The sequence below is a fragment of the Plecotus auritus genome (genome assembly GCF_963455305.1).
Source record: "Plecotus auritus genome assembly, chromosome: 9".
In the NCBI taxonomy this organism is placed as follows: domain Eukaryota; kingdom Metazoa; phylum Chordata; class Mammalia; order Chiroptera; family Vespertilionidae; genus Plecotus; species Plecotus auritus.
Window position 1 is genome coordinate 8977073 of NC_137783.1, and position 25757 is coordinate 9002829.

The window sequence follows — 25757 nt, forward strand, 5'->3', positions numbered from 1 at the left end:
CGGGCCGTAGTTTGCCCACGGCTGCCTGAGCCAAACCGGCTAAGGCCCCACTTCTTTTGAAAGGATACCTGTGCTCTGTTGGGTTGTTGACCATGTTTATGGATATGTCCAATGTGTATAATTTCCTTAAGTCAGTGTTCCAAATTGGCATTCGCTCTCTTCCTTTTTAAGTTAGTCCCTAGGAGGGATTACTTATCAACTAAGGCATTAGAGGTTTAAGAAATAACCGAAGTAATTAAGGCATGCTCATTGTAAAAGGTAAAGAAACAAACAGAGAAGCTCAAAGGAGACAGTTTTAAAGAGCTACATGCAAGTCCACTCCCAGGTGTAATTGCTGTTAACACCTCAGTCCCATCCCTCCAGGCACACGTGCTCCTGAAATCCGCCTTGAATGGCTAGGCAATCTGTTACATGCCTGAGGAGGATGAGATCCTCTTCTCTTAAAGGAATAATCAGTGGAGGCAGTGCATTCTACAGACCAAAATCTATTTCTCTGTTGGGTCCGGATCCCTCCTTCCACAGTCATTGCATTCTAACTTCGTTGAGGACAAAGCTGGCTCCGACTTTTTCCATGTGTCAGGGGCCCACTGTGGTGCCAGGCGTGCTTAGTAGGTACATGTCAGCCTCTTTGCTCAGTTCCTCTCTCACCCAAAGTCGGGAGTTGCCTCTCTGTTATGGGTTGAAGTTCTCATCTCAAGGTATAATGGCACATAATTTAGTTCAAGTCGGTGAGGAATGTAAGGCAAAGAAGATGTACTCTGGACCCAGAAAAGCTGACAAAGAAAAAATATTTTTTTTTCTGTTTGTGAACCAAATATATCCTGTGGATCAATGACCACTTCTTTTTATTTGTACAAAATATATAAAAACAGAGGGCTTCTTGGCATGAGTTGGCATTGCCTGGTGTGAGCCACCCAGGAGAAGGCATTCGGGTTGTATTAAATAGAAATGCACTGTTTATTTGTGCCAGTATAGAACTCACCAGAAAATCCATGCGCACAGGAAGATGTGGGCAAGAGGGACCACCCAGTACTTCTTTTAGGGCTTTTGAGGACTGTTGAGACAATGCTCTAGGAGCTATCAGCTTAGGGCAGTGGTCGGCAAACTCATTGGTCAACAGAGCCAAATATCAACAGTACAACGATTGACATTTCTTTGGAGAGCCAAATTTTTTAAACGTAAACTTCTTCTAACGCCACTTCTTCAAACTAGACTCGCCCAGGCCGTGGTATTTTGTGGAAGAGCCACACTCAAGGGGCCAAAGAGCCGCATGTGGCTCGCGAGCCACGGTTTGCCGACCACTGGCTTAGAGTCTCCGCTGTTGGCTTCCAGTTCCTCCACAGCTTGGAAGACTTTCTTTCAATCCGAGGGCATCTGGTAAGCAGAGGCCTCGTCACACAGGACAGTCAGGATGTGGGGTAATCCGGAAAGATCGCTTCCAAGCTCCCCTGGTTTCTCCAAAGAAGCCATTTGCTGCCGAGGGAAGTAGATTCAACGTCCTAAAAGGATTTTTAAGATACGTAAAACCAGTTCTCTCTGTTTATGGAGATTAATGACATTCTCAAGAAAATGCAAGGGATTTGGCAACTCATGCATTCAAAGTTAATTCTCTCCTACTCCAAGACATCCATACCATTTGCGCAGGGAAGAAAAAAAGGAAAACCGCCCTAAATGCAGCTCAAGGAGTTCTTTTACCATTTTTTTAAGTAAATGTGTAAATTATTTTATGTGCTTGAGATAAATTGCCGGGAAAATGCACTGCTTAACATAATTTCCCACTCTGCCAACGCAATGTTTGCAATTATCCACGGTGCATCCGCCCTGAGAGAGCGTTTGTTTCTTTTCAGGCTGTAGAAAAGTCCTTATCGTCAGGCAAGAGTAAAACACCTGGTTTCTACTCCTTTAGGTACAGTCATGACCCCCAACTACATAGACTCCAGCAGCCTCAGCGTGGCCCCGTGGTGTGACTGCAGCAACAGTGGCAACGACCTGGAAGAGTGCTTGAAGTTTCTGAATTTCTTCAAGGACAATACGTGTCTTAGTAAGTTGGTTTTGTTTTGTTTTGTTTTGTTTTGTTTTGTTTTGTTTTGTTTTTAATGGGAAACAAACACGTTTTTCTCTCTGAGTTCAAGCCCTGCTTCCATGTTCCTTGTGTTTCTTGTGGCTGTTCACACCACCTCTCTCTCTCTCTCTCTCTCTCTCTCTCTCTCTCTCTCTCTCTCTCTCTCTCTCTCTCTCTCCTCTCTCTCTCTCTCTCTCTCTCCCTCCTCTCTCTCTCTCCTCTCTCTCTCTCTCTCTCTCTCTCTCTCTCTCTCTCTCTCTCTCTCTCTCTCAGCACATCCTTTGTCCACACTGCCTAATGCAGTAGGTGCTGCCAAGACTGAGACTCCAAAATCTCGAGAGAACGAGAGATTCTAATAACCGAGGGCCCGTTGTGTGGGAAGGAACCCTTCTACCCACAGATCAAATTTTGATCTTGGCAACCAGCACCAAGTCTGTTCCAGCGGTTCTTAAAACCTGAGTGTACTGTACAATGTGAGATGCTCCGACAAATTAGATGGGGGCAGGCCCCTAAGGGCTCTCGGAGAAAAATTAGCATGTCAACATCAATAGCCCCCATCATGTTCCACGTTGGCTCAGAGGAGAAGCAGCAATTCCTGAGTGAGAGAAGCTGGCTGTGCAGCCGGGAGGTTGGTTATCTCGGGAGGTTGGTTATCTCGGGAGGTTGGTTATCTCGGGAGGTGGAGTAAGCACTGGATGGGTGGGGGCGGAGGAGGAACCTCTAGGCAAATGGGAAACATATTTCCCAAAGGGAGAGAGATGGAGGGAAACGTACTGGTGAACACCATTCATCAGACGAACTTCTAAAGCACTGTGCCAGGTCTCCCTTCTAGCCACTGAGATGCGTGTGCTCCCGGTGACAACTCCACTGAGATGCTTGAGTACCTCACCCACATATTGTGGCGGCCACTGCATTTACTGGGTGCCTTCAGCTCACTCTTTAGGGAGTCTAATATATGCATTATCTCATTTGCCATAATCTGCACAAGAGGTATTATTATCTCTACTTCACAGTTAAATAAATGGCTCGTCTTCACGTAGACCATCCATGCTAAAGATAGGATGCAAAGCCTGAGTTCCTTCTTCTGCAGCCCCCTGTCCCTTAAGGAGTTAGTGTCATGCCTGCTATTGAAGGGCCCATTGGACAAGAACATATACCTGAACGTCAGGGACCAGGTATGACTTCCTGGTGGCAGGAGTGGACCAAGTTTCTAGGAATCGAGGCTCAGCAGCCCCTCTGAGAGCCCTGTCCCCAAGGGACAAGTTCTCCAGGAGGCGCTGCTGGACGGTGACTGACTTCTAAAGCATTAGCAAACCACTTGCCATGTGCACACTTTCCAGTGTGGCTTTTCCAACCTCCTCATTGTTTCTAGAAAAGACAAATCTAAATGACGAGTAGAAACACAGGGAAAGTATCTTCCAGTACTTATTGCCTGCCTTCTTAGTCACTTGGCTGTGACCATATCATTAAAACAAAAACAAGCTTTTGAAAACTTAAGTGAAATTCAAACCCACAAAACTAGTCTCAAGTGGGGAGTCATTTGCCAAGACATTGGGCATACTATGGATCTCTTGTTTGGTCTTGACGTCAAAAAATTCATATTTTATATTTTTCACCTCCTGCATGCTCTTCTGGCAGAATACAAGATTTAGTTAAGAGAAAGCAATGACAGTGGAGGTCAGGGTAAGAAAAAGACGCTCACGCTGCCCAGGAAGCTGCTCCTTCACAGAGAAACTCAGGTTGTCCCTGCGTAATAATATTTTGGTGAAGGGGAGAATAGTCTGGTATCTTATTGCTAATGACTTTGCAATAAAAATAAGTGCATTTGGTCTTCAACAGGGGCCAGGGCCAGCCAGAATTTTTCATACTCATTCCATTTATACTTTGTTTAGAAGGGGCACAGCAAACCAAAGACACAGTGCTGTGGATTCAGTCTCTGCCAAGGCCCTCAAGTAGAAGGAATTGGAACTTGGGCATTCCAACCCCGATGCAATAACCCAGTTCTGCTCTCTTCAGATTAACCAACTCTTTCCCCAGGCTCCCCTGACATGAACACCACTCCGACCTATTGTTGACTTCTGGTTATTGTGGGGGAAACAGTTAATTTTACATCAAAGTGCATGACAGATGTTGGGGAAAGAGAGATGAAAGAATGAGCTGAAGGTGAAGGTGACTGTTACTGTCACTCAAGTCTTTCTTTAGATGCCACCTTCCCCTCCCTGGACCACTTCATCTAAACTGCACCTCCCCATGCCTACCCAGGGCGTCCTGCACCCCACCTGCTTCCTTTTTCTCCAAGCATTTCTCACCGCCTAATGTATTGTATATTCTCCTTGTTTCCTCCCAAGCAGAATGTGACCTCCAGGCGGACAGGGACCTTTGTCTTTCATTGCTGTCATTGATCTTCGCAGCATCCCTAGCCAGGCACTTTGTAGATGTTCCATTGACATTTGAATGAATGAATGAATGAATGAGTGAGTGAATGAGTGAATGAATGAATGAATGAGCAAGTGGACAAAAAACCTCCCCAAGTGCCAGGGCAAACTCATCGAAAAGCACAGGTAGTTTCAATGAATGGCAAATGGGTCTCTGGAATCTACATGTCTGAAGAAGAAAAAGAAGGTTTTGCTGTTCTTTTGTTATTGTTGCTCTGGGTCATTCCAGGAAACCAGTCCCCCATATACCTTTCTCTACTTTCCACCCACTCGTTGGGCCATATAACATGGCTAGAAGCAGAAAAGGCATTTATATTAATTTGAAGCTGTTTCCTACAGCCTTGAAAATGTAAAGTTATAGAAAACAGGTTTCCAATTTTCTGAACTTAAAGGATAACAATTTTAGAACAAAATGTCACTTCTAAGAGGAACATTAGGCTTAAATTATTCTGTCTTGTATATCGAAAAATGCCAGCTAAGAGTCAGATATTAACAATTTGCACATTCAGGTCCCAAGTGGAAGAGTTTGATTTCTTATACAGTGAATATGAAGTAAAAAATTCCTAAATCCACGCCAAATCCCCGAAGACCTGATTAAACTGTTTCTTATTTATTTGAGGGGGAGGGGGAACAATACAACCAATTTACCCTTGCCATAAAAACAATCTAATCCCATGAACTTGTAATAAGCTTTTAAAGTTTTACATTTTCAACTTTTCATTTAAGCAGGGTTTGCTCCTACCTAATTCTGCAGATTGTGTGTAGAAGACTGGGAGCAGAAAGGGAAAAAAATAATCTCAGTTAAATTTTCATTAGTTATTGCTGAGGTTCAGGGGACATTTTTCTTCTACAGAAACTGGTTGCATTTGTGCTGTGAGCAATGCCGGCCTCATAGTAGGTGCTCTGTGCTGGGGAATCACATTTTTTTTTGCTCTTCGATTTCACTGCCTAACAAACGAATGTCATCGCCACTGAGTCTTCTCAGTCCCATAGTTAAGGATGTTATACTTAAAAACAATAACAACAACAAAAACTAATGAGTTTGCTTTGGGTACAGGATTTTGATAGAGCACAAAGGTTTTCTTGGAAGATAGGACAGGGGTTGGGATCTCAAATAACAGGTCCGAGGCTGGATTTCAAAGGGCTTAACCCATGAGTATTTCAGGGCAAGGACCTGGCCCGTCAATCGGAACGGAACAGGTGTGGGTTGCAGTTGGAGCATCCAAGTGTCCAGCTCAGTGCTGAATGAATGAACTGACTTTTGAACATCTGACCCAGTGGCTGCCTCTCAGCACACGTAGGCTAGACAGCTGGGTGGGTTTGGTTCAGGGAAGTCCAGTGCTATATTCAGAATTTCTAGGCTGCCTGTCTGGCTTTATGTAGCTTGTCTGGTACATTTGTTGCTTGACTTTGAAATTGGATTTCCTCCTGTTTTACTGCAGAAAATGCAATCCAGGCTTTTGGCAACGGCTCCGATGTCACTGTGTGGCAGCCAGCCCTCCCAGTTCAGACCACCACTGCCACCACCACCATAGCCTTCCGGGTCAAGAACCAGCCCCTGGGGCCAGCAGGGTCCGAGAATGAGATCCCCACCCACGTTTTACCGCCTTGTGCAAATTTACAGGTAAGCGCGGGGCTGACTGTCGGAGCTCGCGGCTGGCGCCACACAGGCGCATTTCCTTTAGAGCCAGGTGGCAAATGATGCCCAGGTTGGAATTTTTAAAAAAGTGCATCTTAACCATGATACATGGAGATGGGGAAGTGCCACAGAGGGGAGCGAAAGCTGGACTTTGACTGCCATTCATAGGGGGTGTGGCTGTGGTCAAGGCTCCTGCATATGTATCTGCCCTTGGTGTCCTCACCTGTAATATGGTGTGAGGGCTGGGCAGCTGGGTCCCGAAGGTTTTCATTCGTGGGGTCCAGCTAGATCGGCCGTGTGTGTGTGTATTAAGCTTACTCTGTGTTTTCTACAAAACAGCAGCATATCGAAAAGAAAGGAGCTTTTGGCTTTGTCCCCAACACCGCTGCTTAATCAGAATGATTTCAAACTGTGTCGACTCTAGCCCAACCGGCGTGGCTCAGTGGTTGAGCGTCGACCTATAAACCAGGAGGTCATGGTTCAGTTCCCAGTCAGGGCACCTGCCCGGGTTATGGGCTTGATCCCCAGTGTGGGGAGTACAGGAGGCAGCCGATCAATGATCCTCTCTCATCATTGATGTTTCTCTCTCTCTTTCCCTTCCTCTCTGAAATCAACAAAAATATATTAAAAAATACAATTGTCTCTAAAGGGGAACCAGAGACAGAGCTACCAGTGAGCCCCTTGGGGCTGGTCCATTCTTCCGCAATAACAGGAGTTGTGAGCAGCTGCCCTGCGAGCACAGACCGGCAGGAACGGCCCCGAGGCCTCCTTGGGGTTAATCCCGACCTCCCAGGGCTCACCATACCACACTCACGGTGGCTTCTTGACTTTCGGCAAAGCAGGGTGTGGATTCTGCCCTTGCATTGATTTTCCCGTAGTGAAGAGCATTCCGCTGTTTGGCGGGATGGTACCTATTCATGTGCTCACCGCATATTTTCGCACGCTTTCCCTCTTTGCATGTTACGCTCCTGTGGCTGTGGGGGAGATGCTATTACTGTGGTCCTGCCAGGCTGGCTCTTTCATTCGAGGACACGGGCTCAGCGAGGTACCACTTTCGCTGGAGCCTGCGGAGCTGGTGGGTCATAGGCCTGGCGCTGGGGGTCCAGGAGCCTCGCCCCCTTTTCAGGGCTCTCCCTGTATCTGGGGTAGTGCTGACCGCGTGGTGACTTCCGCCTCCTGCCCTGTGCGGAAGGGGGCGTTGGCCGAGCACCGTGCTGTCACACTTGTCATACTTCACACTCATCACTGGAGCACAGCGTCCCTTCTCTCCCCTCCTTCCCCCTAAGGCTCAATCTCGCCAGAATGCTCCCCAGCATCAGGGCCTCTCCTAGCCTCAGCTCCCTCATCTGTGAGACCAGAGGCTGGCCTTGCTGCTAGGGTTGTGAGGATCAAACGAGGCCATGCGCCAGTGCTTGGGGCACGGAGAACGCTCCAGAATGGTGCTTTAGAAACGTCCCAGGCAGTGCCCGCTCCTACATCACTGGCTACTGGGGCCCTTTACGACAGTAAACAGATGCTGGTGTTGTGCGCGCATGGGGTAGGGTGCTGTGCTAGGGAAAACTGGCATGTTAGCACGCACAGGCGTAGAGTGTATCTAGCTTTTTCAAAACATTTCACCTGCTCTGTGTCCTTTACTCCTTACCAGCCCGTGAGTCAGGTGTGATAGACATCGGTCCCTTTGACAAACGGGGCCACTGAGGCAGGGAGAGGCTTGCAGTTCACCCAAGCTCACACAGCAGTGTCCTGGCAGGGCTGGGATTTCTGGCTCCGAAGCCAGTGGGCCTCGGCCTTGCTCCCAGGTCCTGGACGTTGGCCTTGTTCCATGGCCTTGGACAACCTGGGCTCCTTCTCTGAATTAGGAATGGTCAGAGAACAGGAAGTGAACACTAGAAAAGGAGGTCATGCAGCATTTGTCTTTCTGTGTCTGGCTTACTTTACTTCGCATCATGTCTGCCAGGTCCGTGTGGAATCTGCAAAAGGAGCGTCCTGAGAAGCAGGGAGTAGAACAGTGGTTACAAGGAGGGTGGGGAGGGGGAGGTGGGGGGATGCAGGGCAAAGGGTGCGAAGTTCCAGCTAGCTACGCAGGATGAGTAAGTTCTGGGGGTGGGGGGTCTAATGGACAGCGTGGTGACCACAGTTATCACATAACGTATTCTGTGCTTGAGATTTGCTCAGAGGGTAGATCTTTATTGTTCTCACAACCCCCCAAATGGTAACTTGATTGTGGTAAACCTTTCACAATGTATGCGTATATAAAAGCATCCCATTTTATTACTTACCTATATACAATTCTTATTTCTCAATGATAACTCAAGAAAGCTGGGGGTCGGGGCGGGCAGAAAAGATGAGCAGGAAGCAGCTGGTTTTGAGGGACCCTATGCCCAGTTCTTCCTGAAGACGGTGATGCATGTAACAGGAAACGCAAAGCTCATATTTGGGCTGGTTTCCTCCCGCCACCGTTCCAGGAGACGGTGCCAGGGAAGCCCTGAGAGTTTGCCAGCAAAACTTTGTGCCGCTTGGTGAACTCTTCAGGATGACTTAGATTAAGAATGGTGGGAAGAATCGCTGGAGGCCAGGGGATTGGCCAAGAGATCGATTGGGGGATGAGCAAGTGATGAGAGATGGGTCTCAGCCCATGAGAATGGGGTCCCTGGCACTGAGTCGGGTCACCTGCTTTGACGCAGGGTCCCCAGGGAGACGCGTTCTCCCCGTCTGTCCTTCCTTCGCCTGCCTGGCTGTCTCCAGGTAAATCACCATTTGCCTGGGGGCCCCAGAAATATCTTAGAAGGGCGTTTGCCCGCTGCATATGTCATTACTCAGAATAGAACCAGCTTGGGACCCATTGGTAACAGATTTGGAGAGAGTCAGCTACGTCTGGCAGCTCTAAAGTTCACCTCCCCCGAGAAGCACCCTCTTGTAATATTTTATAATGTTCAATAATACGAGAAAACTCTCGAGGACTTGAGTTTCTGTCTTAACATTTGAGATAGATTTCCCCCTTGGCAGGGAAGCAATAGAATAAACATTTTCAAAAAGTCAGCTTGGAAGGGTAATTATCAACACACCAAACCCAGTTCTGTTTGGGGAAACGGTGGCCTTGGGTGTGTGCGGTGCACCCGGGACTCATCTGTGGTTGCTATGAAAGGCTCTGCTATAACAAAGGAAAGTTGATTGATTTGTATGAATTGTCATGGAAATGTCCAAGGGCCGGCTCCCTGAGGTGCTAAATTACCAGGTTTGGGGTAACCCACCACACTCCCATGTCGGGATTAATTGGCAGCCGTATTAGTAACAAGCGTGACACAGGCAATGCTATTGTTGGCACATCCCTTTGCCTCTGTACAAAACGGTCAATGAGAAACAAGGCAATATTTAAAAGCCTACCAATTATTTCATCTTCTGCGCACTTGAGTGGTCTGGTAGCTGGAAAAAGCTCAGGATGCACAAGCCAAATGGATTGTGCTTGTCATTTCTATGAAGTAGATATTTGGGGGAGATGCAAATATTGGAAAAATCTCTCTTTGGCATCACTACACTGTTCATCTCCGGTGGCATAAGGTGAAGACCACTCCAAGTGGCATTTGTGGATCCCGATCTCCATGGTTACATAGGGTTATACTAGTAGAGACTAAGTAATACAGGCTTAGGACTAGGGCTTAGGACCCCTGAAAGGTGTAACTCCCTCTGCTCCTTTCCTGGAAAGAGCTGGGAAGGGTGAGAGGAGAAAGCCTGATAGACCAGGGCATACCCTCAGAGCCAGGCCATGGGTCTGGGATAGTTCCGGGCAGTGTGTGAGCTCTGGTAAGCAGTGCAGGCCGTATTTAAAGTCAGTTGTTTTGTTGGTGTTGGGAGCCAAATAAAATATATTCGTGGGTGAGATGTGGAGGACTCAAGTTCAAGTGCCGGCCCCCATCCTCCTGGGACTTTTAAGGCAGCTTTCTCAGTCATAAAAGATGTGAGTAGGGTCCCAATGGATGGCCTTTGCAAGAACGCTTACTGCTAAAATCAGCAATGCAGAGGCCAGCTGTCCCCTTCCCCCCTCAATCATCGCATCATCTACTTTGGTGGTCAGGCCACGCTAGCTCTAGGGGTCCCACAGCTGGGTCACTGATGGCCCTCTGTGGGCCATGGGTGGGCATCATTCTACAGCAGAGGACCTACAACATCCACTGGATTTCAGTGTGAGGCCACACCTCCCTGGCCTCCTGGGAAAGCCCCACTCCAGGCCCTTCTCTTCCCAGAGTACAGTTTGGAGCTTAGAGCAATGAGCTGGGCACTTGTAGGCTGCAGCACCACCTTTACGGGTTGATACGTGTGGAAAGAGAGGCAGGATTTGCCCATCTTTAATACCTAACACATGTGACTCCTACATAGAGTATTGAATTCGAATATGGAATACTAGAGACCCGGTGCAAAGAATTCATACACGGGTAGGGTCCCTAGGCCTGGACAGCGATCAGAGCTGATCTTCCTTCGTTCCACGCCACCCCCTGGTGGTCAGTGCACGTCATAGCAAGCGGTCAAACTCCCGAGGGGACAATTTGCATATTAGCCTTTTATTATATAGGATTAGCATACTGCCTTAGAACATTGAAAATAATCTCTGTCGGAACCAAGACTTTGCATCCTGGAAGAGCTATGTCTCAGGAGATCTCAGCAAGGCCCATTCGTAACGGATAGGGCCAGACCAGCACGGGAATGATTTCGAAACTTCTCAGGGCCAAACCCCAAAAGTCTGGATGTGGCAGGAGGGCGATTATCCAAATCTGCTAAGTACCGAGGACTCCACTGGCTGTGACCATGTGAGAATTTGAAGTGTTGAGTTTTAAAAGGAAAGCTGCCAATGGGTGTTCTGTAAATCACTGGTGCCAGCAGACTGACCCCATTATGTCAGCTAATCCTGGAAATACAGGAGGTAAATTTAAATCTTCCAGCATGAAGCACTTAATCAATATTCTAAATGTTTCCCTTGCAATTTATGCTGGCAGGGCAATGGGGCGCTTTGGCGTCCCGTTAATCTTTCACTGGAGAAGAGGTGCTTGTGCGCGAGGAGAGGGTGCCGGGGTTCTGGTGGGCGGGCAGGAAGCTGCAAGGCGGGGAGAAAGTACTTATTTCCAGACCAGGCCCCTGGCATGGGGCCGGTCACTCCCTGTACTCACACTGCCCCTTCCAGGGGGCAGACCCAGCCTGTGGGCACCTCCTCAGCGCTCTATCACCTATGGTCGACAGCCTAGGAGTTGCTTTGTGGGGAAGAGTATGAGCTTGGGAGTTAGTGGGACCTGAGTGAAAATCCCAGCTCACTTCCTAGTGCTGTGTGACCTGGGGCAGGTTTCTTACCCTCTCTGAATGTGTGCTGTAAAACATCACCCACCTCTTGGGTTTGTTGTGAGGATAGAAGAACTAGTGCCTGTATGCAAAGGGCCCAGCAGGACTGGCCAACCCACTGCACTTGGTAAGTGGCCGCCACTCTTACTGAGATTGAAGAGATGCCTTAGAGCTTTAACACTGGACAACTGGGGCTGTACAGAGAGGGCTGTTCCCAGGGGCTGGGGGCCATGGAGGGAGAATGGAGCTCCTTAGGTTTTGCTCCCTTAAGTTGTAAGAACTGGTTGAGCCAAGTGATATCCTGCTGGTCATTGTAGAAAGTTCCAAGGAAGGAGGTGACAGGGTAGGATGGTTCTTAGACAGCAGGCTGAGAAGGAAGGGAAACCACAAGGACCAGGTCTGAGGGGATAGAACTGCCCCAAATCCACCTCTCTGTGCTCAGAAGGCTTCTCCTGGGAGCTACGTCCTCACAGTCAGCTCCTTGGGGCCGTGACTTGGAGCAGGGACAATAGTCAGATCTGGGTCCAGCCTGAGTACAGTCAGATCTTGACTGTCTGCCAGGGGCTGTTGCCATGTCTCTCTAACCAGTGCTGACATTGGGAAGAGGTGACACAGTTGTAAACAGGAAACGCTCCTCGTTGCAGAGAAGATGGTGTTTGAGAACCAGCCCTGCCTCTGAGCCTCAAAGCCCCAGATTTCGCAGCCTTGCTCATACCAGCCTTCCACCAGTACTACCGTTGGCTTAACACTTATCTTCAATCTCAGTGACTAGGGATACTGTTAACAACGTTTGTGAAACACATGTGAATTGGTGTGCTAGCTCTCGACATAGAGATTAAATTGAAAACAGTGCAAATGTGTGTATGGCACCTAAGTAATGTCATATACACCAGTGGTCCTCAGACCCCACTCTGGGAATCCTTATGAACAACCTAATCATATGACAGACCCCAGAACTATTTGTTTTGACAATCTGCATCACCTCTGCTTTGTATGGTCTGGTGTTGATAAAGCAGATGTGCATGTAGCACTTCCCATGAGTCTCTAGGCACATTGTATACATACTAGAGGCCCGATGCACAAAGATTCGTGCAATAGGCCTTCCCTCCCCTGGCTGCTGGCACCGGTTTTCCTCCGGCACCCGGAACCCAGGCCTTCACTCTGGCCACCGCCTTCCATCTTCGCTCCGCCAGAACCTTCAGTCTTTGCTCCGCTGGAGCGCCACTCCTGTAGCTCCCTCCGCCCCCACCCTCCCCCTTATAGCAGGCGTCCTGCCCTGTCTGGCCGCTCAGTGCCTGCATGCATGCTGCCCAGAGGCCTGGAGTGGCTGGGTGGCGGGGCCGCCTCCATCTTTGTTGGGTTAGTTTGCATACTCACTCCTGATTGGCTGGTGGGTATCGCAAAGTGACAGTCAATTTGCATGTTTCTCTTTTATTAGTGTAGATGTGTATATGTATTATACATACATATTATATATACACACATTATATACATGTCTGTGTCTATGCATACACATACACACACACGAGGTCAGTGCCATTGCTATTCCCATGTTTTTGGGCAGCAGCCCTGAGACTCGGCGAAGCCGGATCGGGAGAGAATTGTAAAGCAGCCTTGCCCCTCCGTGTGCTCTCAATGGCTACACTGCATCCCCTCAGTCAGAGCACTTACCGTTTTGTCCTGGATAACATGATCCATTCCACATAGATTACAGCAGTCCCTTCATTCTTGCTGAGCATCTGGCAGCTTAAAGGGCCAGGCTGGTTCATAAACCGGCATAAAGAAAGGTAATGATGCCTATTCTGACACCAACTGGCGTCCTGCAATACAGCTCAATTCTGAGGCTAGGCCCGGAGTTGGCACAGACTCCCCAGGTTGAGGACACCATCCCCTGCAAGGCTGCCCTTACTTCAGATGCCAGCCACATTGTAGGGGTCCTCGGGCCTCCTGCACTCTGACTAAACAGCTACAAATTCAGGGTTTCGCTCCCACAACCCCCTCAGGTTCAACAACTCAGACCTCAGGAAGGCGCTCTACCTCTGATTTTAGGTTTATTATAAAGGCTACAGATCAGGACTAGCCAGATGGAGAGAGACACAGGCTGAGCTCTGGGAGGTTCCCAGTGGGAGCTTCTACTCCCTCCTCTGTAGAATTAGGGGACATCTCCCTCCCATCACATCCCTGTGACCACCAGCCAGGAAGCCTCGACGAGCTTCAGTCCTCTGAGCAGGCTACACCTAGCATTTCCTTTGCATAGTGGTCTCCTGCTCAGAATGAACGGACTTCCCCACTCTGGGAGAAATGAACTGGAGCCAGGGGGGCAGGGGGAGTCTTCCCTAGCAAAAGTGCTAAGCTGCAGGGCCCCCCCACCCCTACCCAGCCTGCTTCTGGGCTACACTGGAAGCCTCACAGCAGAGCTCTGGACCCGGCTGCCAAGGAGCCCCAGGCCCTCTGTGATGGGCCCGGCTGCTCCCAGCATGGAGAGGCTGACAGCGGCCTCCTGAGGCTTAATCTCTCAGGCTCAGGTGCCAGCAGATGAGCTCAGAGGAAGCTGCAGCCCCACATCCACCCACGTTAGCCCTGGGAGGAAAGAGGCTGTTGTAAAAACACTTTTTGAAATAACTGCTTAGAGAGCATTTTCAAAGCCCTTCATCCCGGAGAGTACTTGAATTCGGAGCTCAAAATCGAGCATTACTCCGACAAGCTTGCTCAGAATTGAGCATTGCTCCGTTAACACTGCCTTGCAGCTCAGTAAGCCGAAATGCATGTTCAATTGTGGATTCAAACCCTACTGGAGACGGGAGCTTGCAGGGTATGACTGGTACCAAAACCAGGCGTTTTATCTCAGGGGCCTGGCTTCATTCCAGGCATGCGGATCACAGAGCACAGGGTCATACATGGTAGTCATGTGCTGGGGTTGACAGGACAAAGTACCGCAGATTGGGTGGCTTCACCATAGAGATTTCTTTCTCGCCTTTCTGGAGACTGATCATCCAAGATCAAGGCATCAACGGGTCTAGTTTCTCCTGAGCCCCACTCCGTGGCGTGCAAATGGCTGCCTCCCCTCTGTGTGCTCACGGGGCCTTTCCTCTGTGTGAGCATGCCCAGTGCCAACCCGTGTCTAAAGGACACCAGTCCGCCTTCACGCAGGCCCACCCGAGTGTCCCCATTTTAGCTTAACTACCTCTTTAAAGACACCATCTCCGAATAGAGTCCCATTCTGGGGGTTAGGACTTCCGCCTTTGAGTTTTGGAGGGACCTAATGCAGCCTATATGGGGCAGGTCTTCAGTAGCTGGACACTCGTCATTTTCAGAATCTCACTTTGGGGGCAAAGGTAAGGGGATGAAAGGCTGTTAGCACCACAAGCCTTTCCTAGTCCACAGGATCCTGCCCAGTGTCGTTTGGGCAGCCTTTGAACCCACAAGAGAAGCTCTGACGTGGGGCTAACGCTGTGGATGAAGGAGCGTGGGGAAAGGGGCCTGCCTGGAGCGGGGGTGAGCTTCCCGCCTGCGTGCACACCTCAGTGCTCTCTGCCTCGCTGGAGCAGAGCTAGCAGATTCCGGGCTGCTGCAAACTTAATGCAGGTAACGATTTCTCTGTGATTGGCACGTTTGCATTGTAGCCAACTTCGGTTCCGCGTATTGTTAGAATACACAATACTGTAATTTAAGATTATTTTATCAGCACTAAAGGGTTTTATAATTCATTTAAAAAGTTGTAATGGGCTTGAGCGTCTTTAGTACAGTTTAATAATATAGCCCTTTATGGCTGACTGTAAAATTTCAGATTACGGGTTTTAGCAATTGTGCCATTCTATTTTACAGTTTAATAATTGTTCAAATGAAGAAGAGTGAAGTTCCTAGATACCAATTTAATGACTTAGAGAAATAGCCTTTCTCAAAATTGGGTGCACACCTTGAACAAACCCAGACGTCACCTTTCCAGCAAAAGCAGATCATGGTGCCTGTTTTTCTCAACCACAAAGCCCTCCAAATGAAGCCCATGCTGTGCAGGATCTCTCGGTGCTGGTTCTTCTCTCCTCCTTTTCTCTTTTGTCCCTCATCTCTAGAGCTAGAATAAGCCCATTTGTCAAGCAGGAGGTGAACTCCCGCTAGGCCAGAAGAGCATCCGCAGGAGCAGGGTGTATATTGGGTCTCTTGCGAAGGTCCTTCATTTTCCAGATGGCCCCTTGATCCTACCGTGTCAGCCCCGGCTCCTAACTCTAATCAAGTCTTATGAAGGCCTCCAGATAATGTTGCTTCTTCACCATATTGGGAAGTGAGTGGCAAAAGTGGGAGCCCTAAATTCTAATATCATTGTGTACTATCACTAGGAGTAATAAAAGCTTTAGCATACACTGAGTGGCCAGATTATTATGATCTCTGAACACATAATAATCTGGCCACTCAGTGTATAGCTACACTAATAAAAGAGTAAGATGCAAATTGATAATACCTTTACCATGCCCATCAGCCAATCAGGAGTGGGTATGCAAATTAGCCCAACAAAGATGGTGGGTTAATTTTCATACGCAGGTGCTGAGCAGCCGGAGACGGGGCGGGATGCTTACATCATTGCCATGGCAATGACACAGGCATTCCGCACCGCCCCAGCCACTCTGAGCCTCTGGGCAGCATGGGAAGGCGGAAAGGCAGCTCCGGGCCAGAGCGAAAAGGTGGTTCTGGCCAGAGCGAAGGCGGTGCTGGCAGCCAGGGGAAGGAAGGCCCGTTCTTGCACGAATCTTCGTGCATTGGGCCTCTAGTATATAATATATATATATATATATATATATATATATATATATATATATATATATATATATATATATATATATATATATATTAGAGGCCCGGTGCATGAATTCGTGCATGGGTGGGGTCCGGCCAGCCTGGCCAGGGGGAGGGGACATGGGTGGTTGGCTGGCCTGCCTGCTGGTCGAACTCCTGGTCGAGGGGACAATTTGCATATTAGCCTTTTATTATATAGGATATACACTGAGTGGCCAGATTACTATGCGTTCAGAGATCATCATAATCTGGCCACTCAGTGTATAGCACCGGGAAGAAGACACCATCTCATGTTGTCATGGGAATCATACTCCATGTTAGTGTGTTTCTGGGAATCTTCAGGGGAAAGTAGTCAGACGACTGAAGGCAATCACAGAGGAGGCTCTGGACCAGGTGCACTAACATGGTTACCATGAGGACATGGCCCACAGCTTGGGAACACAGTCCCCAGACCCTTGGGTGCAGTGCCGTTTTCGAAGGGCCCAGTGTAGTTCCATAGAAATAGCAACATCCAGGGGAAGTCCCAGATGGCTGGGCTCCTTCCTCTCGGGGGTGCATTCCAGGAGCTCGGGGCTCACAGCCCACTTCCACTCTGTGTTATAAACAGCGGTGCCTGCTATGTGAGTGGCAGGGAGGCTGACTCTGAACTTCCCACAGTGGCTAGAAATCTTCTCTTGCGTCATCTTGAAATGATACGGGTCCCCTTTCCTCTGGCTCCCACTCAGTTATCTAGTTGCCTCACCCTTCTTTGTCAGCTCCAGAGAATTTCGAGCTGAAATTTGGTGTTGGTCGGAACAGCGTAAGGGCTTTAGATATCTTTTGCCAGGTCACGGTCATCGCAGTAACGACGCCACAGGCGAATCCCCTTCTTGCTGGCCACAGGGGTAGGCATTTGCTCCAGGCTTCAAATGTTGTCTCTACCTATGACCTTCTGCAGCCATGACAACCCCTATGTCATAACAGGGCTAGAGGGAACAGCTAGTGATTCTGGGGTCCTGTGGAAAGTAGAGGCAGCAGCATCATTCCTCTCACCCCAAAATCAAGCTCCCTGTAAGACAATGTAACTGAGGCACGGGCTGCGCCGAAGCTTGACAAGGGATCATGCAGACAAAAGGCCAACAGTGTGGCCTGGTTAGTTCTCAAAGTTGCTCTTTTTTAAAAAAAAATAAAATAGAAAGAAAGAAAAAGAAGCTGCTGTGCTTAAAGAGTAGATAATACTGAAGGATCAGGGTTTTTGTGACAATAAACTCAGACCTTCCTGTGGGCTCCGATGACGAGTCGTTTAATCTCCTTTATCTTGGATTCATCATCTGTAATATGGGAATAATGAGCAGGACCGCCTAGGAGGGCTGTGATAATTAAACAAATTAAAATTCTTCGGCACAGTAACAGAGCCTCCAGCACAGTAATTATTTTATCATTTTTTTTTTTTAAATCTTCCTGGTTGGTCTGTGCCGACCATGAGACAGAGGAAGCCTGAGCTAAAGGGACCTTTAGCCCACCATGCACCTGGGAAATAAACCGGGAGTCAGGTAGGGTGTGCACCCTGTGGAAGTGGGCCTTTGGATGCACTGATTTTTTATGACCACCCCTTTAGGATGTCTTCTCCTAAACATTTTTTTTTTAAACCACTTTTGTCTTAAAATGAGATTAACTTAAGGATGGGGATGAGAAGACGAGGCCCCTCGGTGCATTCTGGGAAGAACTATTAGGCCACCTGCACCTGTGGTCCACAGGTGGTAATGCTGGCCCATCAGAGGGACAGTAATTCAGCATTCGGACAGTTGCTTAACCCAATTTCTGGGTAATGAACATGCTTAATAAAAAGGAATGGGGCGTCTGTATCATCTTGGCTATAAATATGCTCTCTTGTTCTGGGTAACCTACGAGAATACCTCTGAGCACACTTAGATCAGGTACCATAAATAAATCCAATTTCTTGCATCCCCCACTGACCTCCTATCCTTAGGACTTCTAACCAGCCATGCCTCCCCGAGTGATCGGCGCTGCCTTGTGCTTGAGCCACGGAGCTGACCAACGGGAGGACAAAGGCTCCGGTCCTCTGGGGGGTGAGGTTCCGCGAAGGGCTTCCCGCCCTTCCTATTTAAGGCCCAAGAGGAGTTGCATCATGGATGAGGCTGTCTAGAGAGGAAGCTGGGGATGGGGCCAGGAGGGGACATGATGGCAGGTTTCCCCAGAGGGGCTGTTCCCTGCCTGCAGGCACCTCAGGTAGGATCTGAGCGGGCTTCATCTCTGGGCTCTCTGGGAAAAACACAGAAAACACCAGGACCAGCTTAACCTCTGACTCCCAGCACAAGTCCCATTTGCCCATGTTGCTCTGATGGCCAAGGAGAGACTTGGGGGGACCCTCCCCCCGCAAGTGCTGTGCTCCCCTTGACAGCTACTTGGTTGAGTCTAGGCTGCCCGAGCTGGTTGTGTGACCTGGGGCTCAGGACTGCCCCTCAGAACCCTCCTCAGTGATCCCTGGGAAAAGAAGAACTCCTTCCGAGGGTTGATCTAAACATGACGGAGGTAGCGTGGGCCATGTCTCACACGGAGTCCACATGCACGGGTTTCGGAGTTGACACCAGGCTCAGATCTCAGCGCAGCCACCCCAAACTACGGAAGCATGGGCAAGGCCCAGGCCAAGTACAGAGCCCCCATCTGTACAAAGGGGGCTGCTCCCCCCCCCCCCCAGAAAGTCCTCCCAGCTCTGGGGAGCACGCAGTACCGTGTGGCTGGGGCTGCTGGCAGTGGAGGCTGTTAGGAAGAGTGATCGTCACCGTCGTCATCTCTGCTAGCCTACTTGGTTTTCCTCTATTTTCTAGAATATTCTTCTCTGTCTACCAAAAGCACATTTTGTAAGCAGTTTTTAAATGTTGGGCTGTCACCTTATTTTCCGTGGCACCAACAGTGCTCCATCTTCCGAAACAGCATGAACAAAAGCTCCGGGTCCGTTCCGTCTCCAGACCTCGGCGTTTTCTATCAAACCCTAGTTACCGCCATAAGTCACAGAGCCGTTACCGGGCCGCCCTCAGCCGCACGTCAACGCGCGGGAGAACCGCGGCTTAATAAATACCATCCGCTGGTGATGAGGGTGCGTGTCGGATGAGATGGGCTTCGTGCACTTCCCATCGGGGACCACAATGAATCTGCCGTTGCTCCTGCACATTTGCATTTCTGACTCGCACATTTTGCGAAAACAAATGTTTCGTTGCAGGGCCGCCCGCCTCGTTGCCGGTGCATCCTTATGGCTGAGTGTCTGCTCTACAAAACTCTCCTCCTCCCCCCCCACCCCCCCCACCCCCGCCAACCCAACACGTCGTTCATGCATTGTTGGGAATAATCACATTGTTCATTGGGCATAATTTTCTAAAATACAGCTGATAATTGCTCCTTTTCTGAATATTTTACTAATCAGGCAAGTTAACCGTGAACTGAAAACACAGTTTCCTGAGGTCGTGGGCAACATGAGTTTGCCCCAAGTTTGAGAAAAGGACAATAGATGTCAGGCGATCTGTGGGGTTACGGGAAGGAGGAAGGCCAGCTGCCGTGCTTGCTAAGGTCCCTGCTGTAGACGGTGTCTGCACACAGCGCCACTCGCCATGCAGCCATTATTGTTAAATTACACGTGCGGGGCCGCAGCATCCCTTCCGTGGTGAGCCAGGGACTGACAGCAAGCCCGAGGGGCTGCTTAGCTAATGGAGGACTGTTGGTAAATCTTACAGGACTGGATCTCTCTCAGGGCATTCATCTTTAAGTCCAGGGAGACACAGAAGATCACAAGCCAGTTCTGTTTAATATTAATGACCAGAAGCCAAATTAGCTTTGAGCCTTTTTCCCCACCCCTGTCCGAATCCAAGAACCGCCAGCACAGGGGCCAGAGGAAAGCTAAGAGACCCTCAAGAACAACTTAGAGTTTCCCACCCACTGCACCTTAACCAGCGCCACACAGCAGCCGACCTCTCCATTCCCCTGGAAATACCAAATGCCCAAGACAGACAGTGCCCAGGTGACTGGCCTCTCCCCTGCTCGCCTCTGTGCCTTGCTGTGTCCAGGGGAGAGGCAGGCGCGGAAGAGCGGGGAACATGTATTTGTTCGCAGACCTTTCTGCGCTGTTGTGGTTGGTATGTTCCCCACATCACTGAATTCAATATCACCTGAATGACTGGAATAAGAGCACAAAAGGGAGCATAGTTGCTTCGAGGAAAACTTATTTGAATATATTGGAAAAGGCAAATTCCTTAAAACACACACACACACACACACACACACACACACACACAAAGCCTTTGGAGTAGGTGTGAGCGAGAGAACTAGAAAAGACTGCGAAAAATTAGAAGACTGTAGAAAGAGTCTGCACTGAGATTCCTCTGTGGGTATCAAACAAACGTCCCTCCTGTTTTAAAGAAACTAAGACTGGAAATAGCAGACTGTGACTTACAAGTGTGGCTTATTAGAGTTTCCATAAGCCAGGAAACTCTAATCCGCAAACTCTTTCTTTAGAAAACGTTTTAAAGAGGGTGGCCTTGCTCGTGTATCCGAAAATCAGTAAATCACACATTCAGATTTTAAAATAAAATTTTTGATACAATGGACTACTGCTCAGCCTTAAAAAAGGGAGAAGTCCTGCAATAATTGACAGTGAATGAGTCTGAAGGACATTGCGTTAAGGGAAATAAGCCAGTCACAGAAGGACAAACACTGCATGAGTCCACTTATACGATGTGCCTACAATAGGTAAACTCATGGAAGCGAGGGATCAAATTTTGGGTGCTGGGGGAGGGGAAGTGAGGAGCTGCTCATCAACAGGGGTACTGTTTCAGTAATGCAAGGTAAGTCCCAGATCCCCTATGCAGCCTGTGCCTATAGAAACAGGGCTGGATTGTACACTTGAGAAAATTTAAGAGGGTAGGTCTCATGTTAAGTGTTCTTACCACAATTTAAAAAAGAAGTTTTGAAATTAAAAAAAAAATTGATGCCATTGTAAAAATTCCAAGTGATGTCATGATTTTGCCCTTGAACATAATTCGTCAGTGGACCAGTGAACTATGTATGGGCCCAGTCCCTAGTCCTGCCAGGTGAGAGCGTTTTCTTCTTTAGGCTCAACCCAAACAGCACAGTTCAACTTGGAACCCAAGGACTCTCAGATTCTAGAACATGAATACACATCACTTTCAAGGCCATCTCCTCCCTCTCCTCCCTTCCCCCCACTCAATCTGGCAACCCAACTGGGGTCTGAGTCTGAGCTTTTCCTGATAAGAAAGCGTTATCAGGCTTCCAGACCTTTCCTCACCCGCATCTTATGATCAGGTCCAACCTGCCCAGAACCTGCCAGACTAACACATCTTGGCACCCTGTGGGCCCTTCCTAAACCCCGCTGAGTGAAATATCTTTATAAGGCCTTCTCAGAGCTTAATGTAATGAAAGCCTTTGGCTGGAGTTCAGGCAGTGTGTAGACACAGTGTCTTGGAGGGCGTAGATAGAAGAGACAGGGCAGACAAGCTGCCCAAGGATGCTCACCACGCCCTTCTCAGGAGGACACTTGCCCCATCTCACCCTTGCCCTCCTCATACCCCTCAGCCCTTCCTGACCTGTGCCAGGGTCCACGGGGCTGGCAGAGGTCAGTGTGGATAAAATGGATCCCTTCCCTGCCAAGCTCAGGCTCTGAAAGACAAAACCCCAAGCCTGGGGGCTCGGAGCAGGCCTTATTCACGCATCCGCTCGTTTCACATAGCGGATTTTACTGCGCGTTATTCAGACCAGTGGTTGTAAGTGGTTATTACCAAGGTTGTAGGCAAAACAAATCACCCGGAAGGCGAGTTTCAAAATGGACAGTGGAAGGGATTTTAGAAAGGCTGGTCAACTGCTTGTGACCAGACCGGCCGTGAAACCTCCCCTGGCTCTCCCAAATCCAACCGGCAAAACCCGAAAAGCTGAAAAGAGTGTCCGACTGCAGAGCACTGGGGCGACCACCATTACTTGGTTGGGAAGCAGCAGCCGGCAGCTTCTTGCTTATTTATTTTTTTTATTGTGCAGAAATTACCAGGCGAGCACATATCAACAGCACAATAGAGTTGTTATATAGTAAGTACTACCCATACAATCGGGTGGATACACCTGCGTTGTCAGGCACAGAGGCCACTGTGGGCAGGTGAGTCGATTTGGGTGAAATGCAATGTGAAGTGCAAGTGCAGACTGAAGCCACAGTCATCCTTCGGAATTAGGGGGCACATGCTTCCTCCTGCGTTTTGTCTTACAAGGAAACGTAGGGCCGAAACCGGTTTGGCTCAGTGGATAGAGCGTCGGCCTGCGGACTGAAGGGTCCCGGGTTCGATTCCAGTCAAGGGCATGTACCTTGGTTGCGGGCACATCCCCAGTGGGAGATGTGCAGGAGGCAGCTGATCGATGTTTCTCTTTCTCATCGATGTTTCTAGCTCTCTATCCCTCTCCCTCCCTCTCTGTAAAATATCAATTATATTAAAAAAAAAAAAAAAAACAACAACGAAGGTGCGTAGATTTAAACTGAGAAACGGCTGTGAGTGCCGGACGCTTTCGGGAAGAGCTCACGCAGACGCTCTTCCCTAGCAAAGGTCCCATCCAGGCTGCGGAAGAGACGCATTTGCTCATAAACTGCTATTGACAAGTGTGATAGATGCAGCGAGGTACTTAGTGAGTGCTGGAGAGCAGAGTTGATTGCATTTTACAGTCTGTGTATTTCTCTGTTTATTGCCTGTATTCTGTCATTAAGCAAACAGGTTCCTAATATAGCAAATCTCTCTAATCAGTAAAGCAAGGGAGAAAAGAACCAGAAGCATCGTTCATTACGACCATTTGGCTGCAGCCTGGACAGTCTGTTGCTATTGGATTGGGCAACTTCCTCCGGTTTAATTTTCTGGAGGTAGAGCAGAAACTGGCTTTTCTTAGGCGTTGAGGCGAGTGGAGAAATGTTGCATGCCCCGCTGGCTGACAGCTACCTAAAAGCCGGAGATTAAACACTGGCTTCTCTGCAGAAATGGAGTCCCGGGGCTGAAATGCCAGGTTCCGAGTGGGTGCACTTCTAAGTCTCCAATCCCATAAACAGAGCAAGCGCGCTGCTCCAAAGCCCGCTGCCGCTGGCCCCCAGGCCGGGAGAGCCTACTGTGGGCAGAACGCCTGTGCGCATGCGCGGTGGCCGAGGTGCGGCTGGACTGGGAGCTGTAAATAACGTGTTCCTGTGCGTTCTGTGCAGGAAAGCCATGGGCACCACGGCAGGCTTTCCAAATGCTAATCACCGGGCTAAAAAGCTCGACAGCCTGACTCCAGGTAGCAGAGGTTAACAGCATCTAATGCATTTATTAACTCTCTCGTGCCAGGGACTGGTGAGGTCCACCCCGCAATTACAGGGCCCTGGAAATTACGTGACGGGCCTGGACTTGCAGATGACTGCCGGTGACAATTTTATGAAACGGCTGGACAGGCTCACGACGTGGCTAAAACCAGGTTCCCTGGATTTCCAGAGAGAGAGAGAGAGAGACAGAGAGACAGAGAGACAGAGAGAGACAGAGAGAGAGAGAGAGGCTTCTGGTTTGGGGCGGGTTTCTCCAGGATCTTCTTCATCTCTCCATTTTCAAGATGAGAACCTGGTGCTTCTGTGCTTTGGTGGTGGTGTTTCCCCCAGCTCCGAGTCAGGCGTCTTCCCCCGCCGCCGGGTCACTGTGAATTAGCTGGTAGGAAGCCCTCTTTCCTAAGAGATTAAATAATTCATTTTTCAACGGGCTGGAACAATGGTTAAAAGTGACTTGTAGAAAAATGAATCCGTTCTCTTCTTCTTCCCTGTCTCCTTTTTAAGAGATGCCATGTTTTAAAGTCACACACGGTACGGTTTCGTGTCTGGGGCGGGTGTCCTTGCCCATCCCGTAATGAGCAGGCTGTCTTGAGCGACCTTGAGCGCCCTGCCAGCACTTCCGCTGTGACGCTTTCGGTTTTACCGGTTTAGAACCTGGCGATAAAAGGGGTCCTTCCAGTTTCCTGCTTACCCTGTATCTTACAAGATCTAATATTTTTTAAGCTGTTCTGGCCCCATCTCAGTTTCCATCAACGGAGACAGCATTTAAAGTATGTTAAATACTCTTTGCAAGAGTGGAAAGTGGGGGACGCCCTGTAATTGGATGTTAGCATTTCTCATACCTGACTAGCAGACAGTGATAGCTTGATGATGCTTTAAAAAATGCTCAGGATGAAAGCCTTTAAAATGTCGAAATAGCAGGCTGCTCAGCCTTCTACAAGGGCCGTCTAAGCGCCAGGTTTTCTTAGGTGGGCTGTGGAGGCAGATTTCTGATCTCGGGGGGTCACTGGCGGGGCTCCGACCGCACACAAGACCAATAAGCATGCAACCAGCCTGGCATGCACCTGGCTGGAGTCCCAGGCTCTGCCCCTCCGTCCGCAGCTCATGAGCCCTGAGAGGCCCTGGGCGTCCAGCCTGTCACTCTGCCTGGAGCTGGCGGCATTCTGTCTACACAGATCAGACTCACAGGCCTTCCTGTGGTCCCTGCTCTGCTCAGGTCTGCACCAGACCGTTCCGTCGGAAGCTGTGTGAACATGCTATGTAAGCAGAGCACTCCAAGGCCTGTGTGCGTGGACCGCTAAGCCTCTGGAGTGCTCTGTGCATCTGCGGGTTGGGAAACGGGAGAGAAGGCGGTCCCCCAGAGCATCTGGAGGGGCCTGGCTGTCCATTATTACTTTTACTCGGCATTTCATCCACGTATGCCAACCCGAATGGTCCTCAAGGCCAGAGGAGCTTGGGGCTGCTGCCTCCAGATTTAGTGCAGCCAGTGGGGCTACAGCAGGAGTGGGCAAACTTTTTGACTCGAGGGCCACAATGGGTTCTTAAATTGGACCAGAGGGCCGGAACAAAAGCATGGATGGAGTGTTTGTGTGAACTAATATAAATTCAAAGTAAACATCATTACATAAAAGGGTACAGTCTTTTTTTTTAAATTTATTTCAATAGTTTCAAACATTTTAACAAGAAGAATGTAAATACTAATTGTTATAATTTCAAACTTCAAAAAATGGAGGAATCATAGCACATGTATAACATACCTTATATTGAAGATGGCAAAGGCAAAATAAAATTGCCTAACAAAGGAAAGGCACAAAAGCCTTTCAAATTAAACTTAAATATAATAAAATAATTTAAAACTAAAACAAATAGAAAAGAACAAAATGTGTAAACAGTAAATTAAACATTTTCTTTAGTGCAACTTCCAAATTATGCCCAGGACGTAGATATAGATGGCAATGTAGACTGGGTTGAAAGGTTTTTGGTCTTTAAAACATCAACTTCAGTGGGAACAGTGTTGTTGGTCTCCTTTTTAGCTAATGTTCTGATACTGTGCTCTCCAGGGGCGTGTCTCCCTACATCACCACGATAACGTGTCTCCGCATTCCCAGGGTGATATCAGGAGACGCGTCGCGGGCATTACAAGGAGCCTCTGGAAGATTGAGAGGTTGTTCCTTCTACTGA

General features: G+C 48.9%; 1 protein-coding gene across 2 annotated transcripts in view; it reads left to right on the plus strand.

Annotated features, from left to right (window-relative positions):
• The window catches only part of GFRA1 (GDNF family receptor alpha 1), a 194544-nt gene that overhangs the window by 158462 nt on the left and 10325 nt on the right, over positions 1-25757 (plus strand). For both annotated transcript variants that reach the window (XM_080642810.1, XM_080642811.1), the window contains 2 exons: positions 1907-2041; positions 5940-6121. In XM_080642810.1, coding sequence (XP_080498936.1) covers positions 1907-2041; positions 5940-6121 — 317 coding nt within the window. The remainder of the gene's footprint in view (positions 1-1906; positions 2042-5939; positions 6122-25757) is intronic.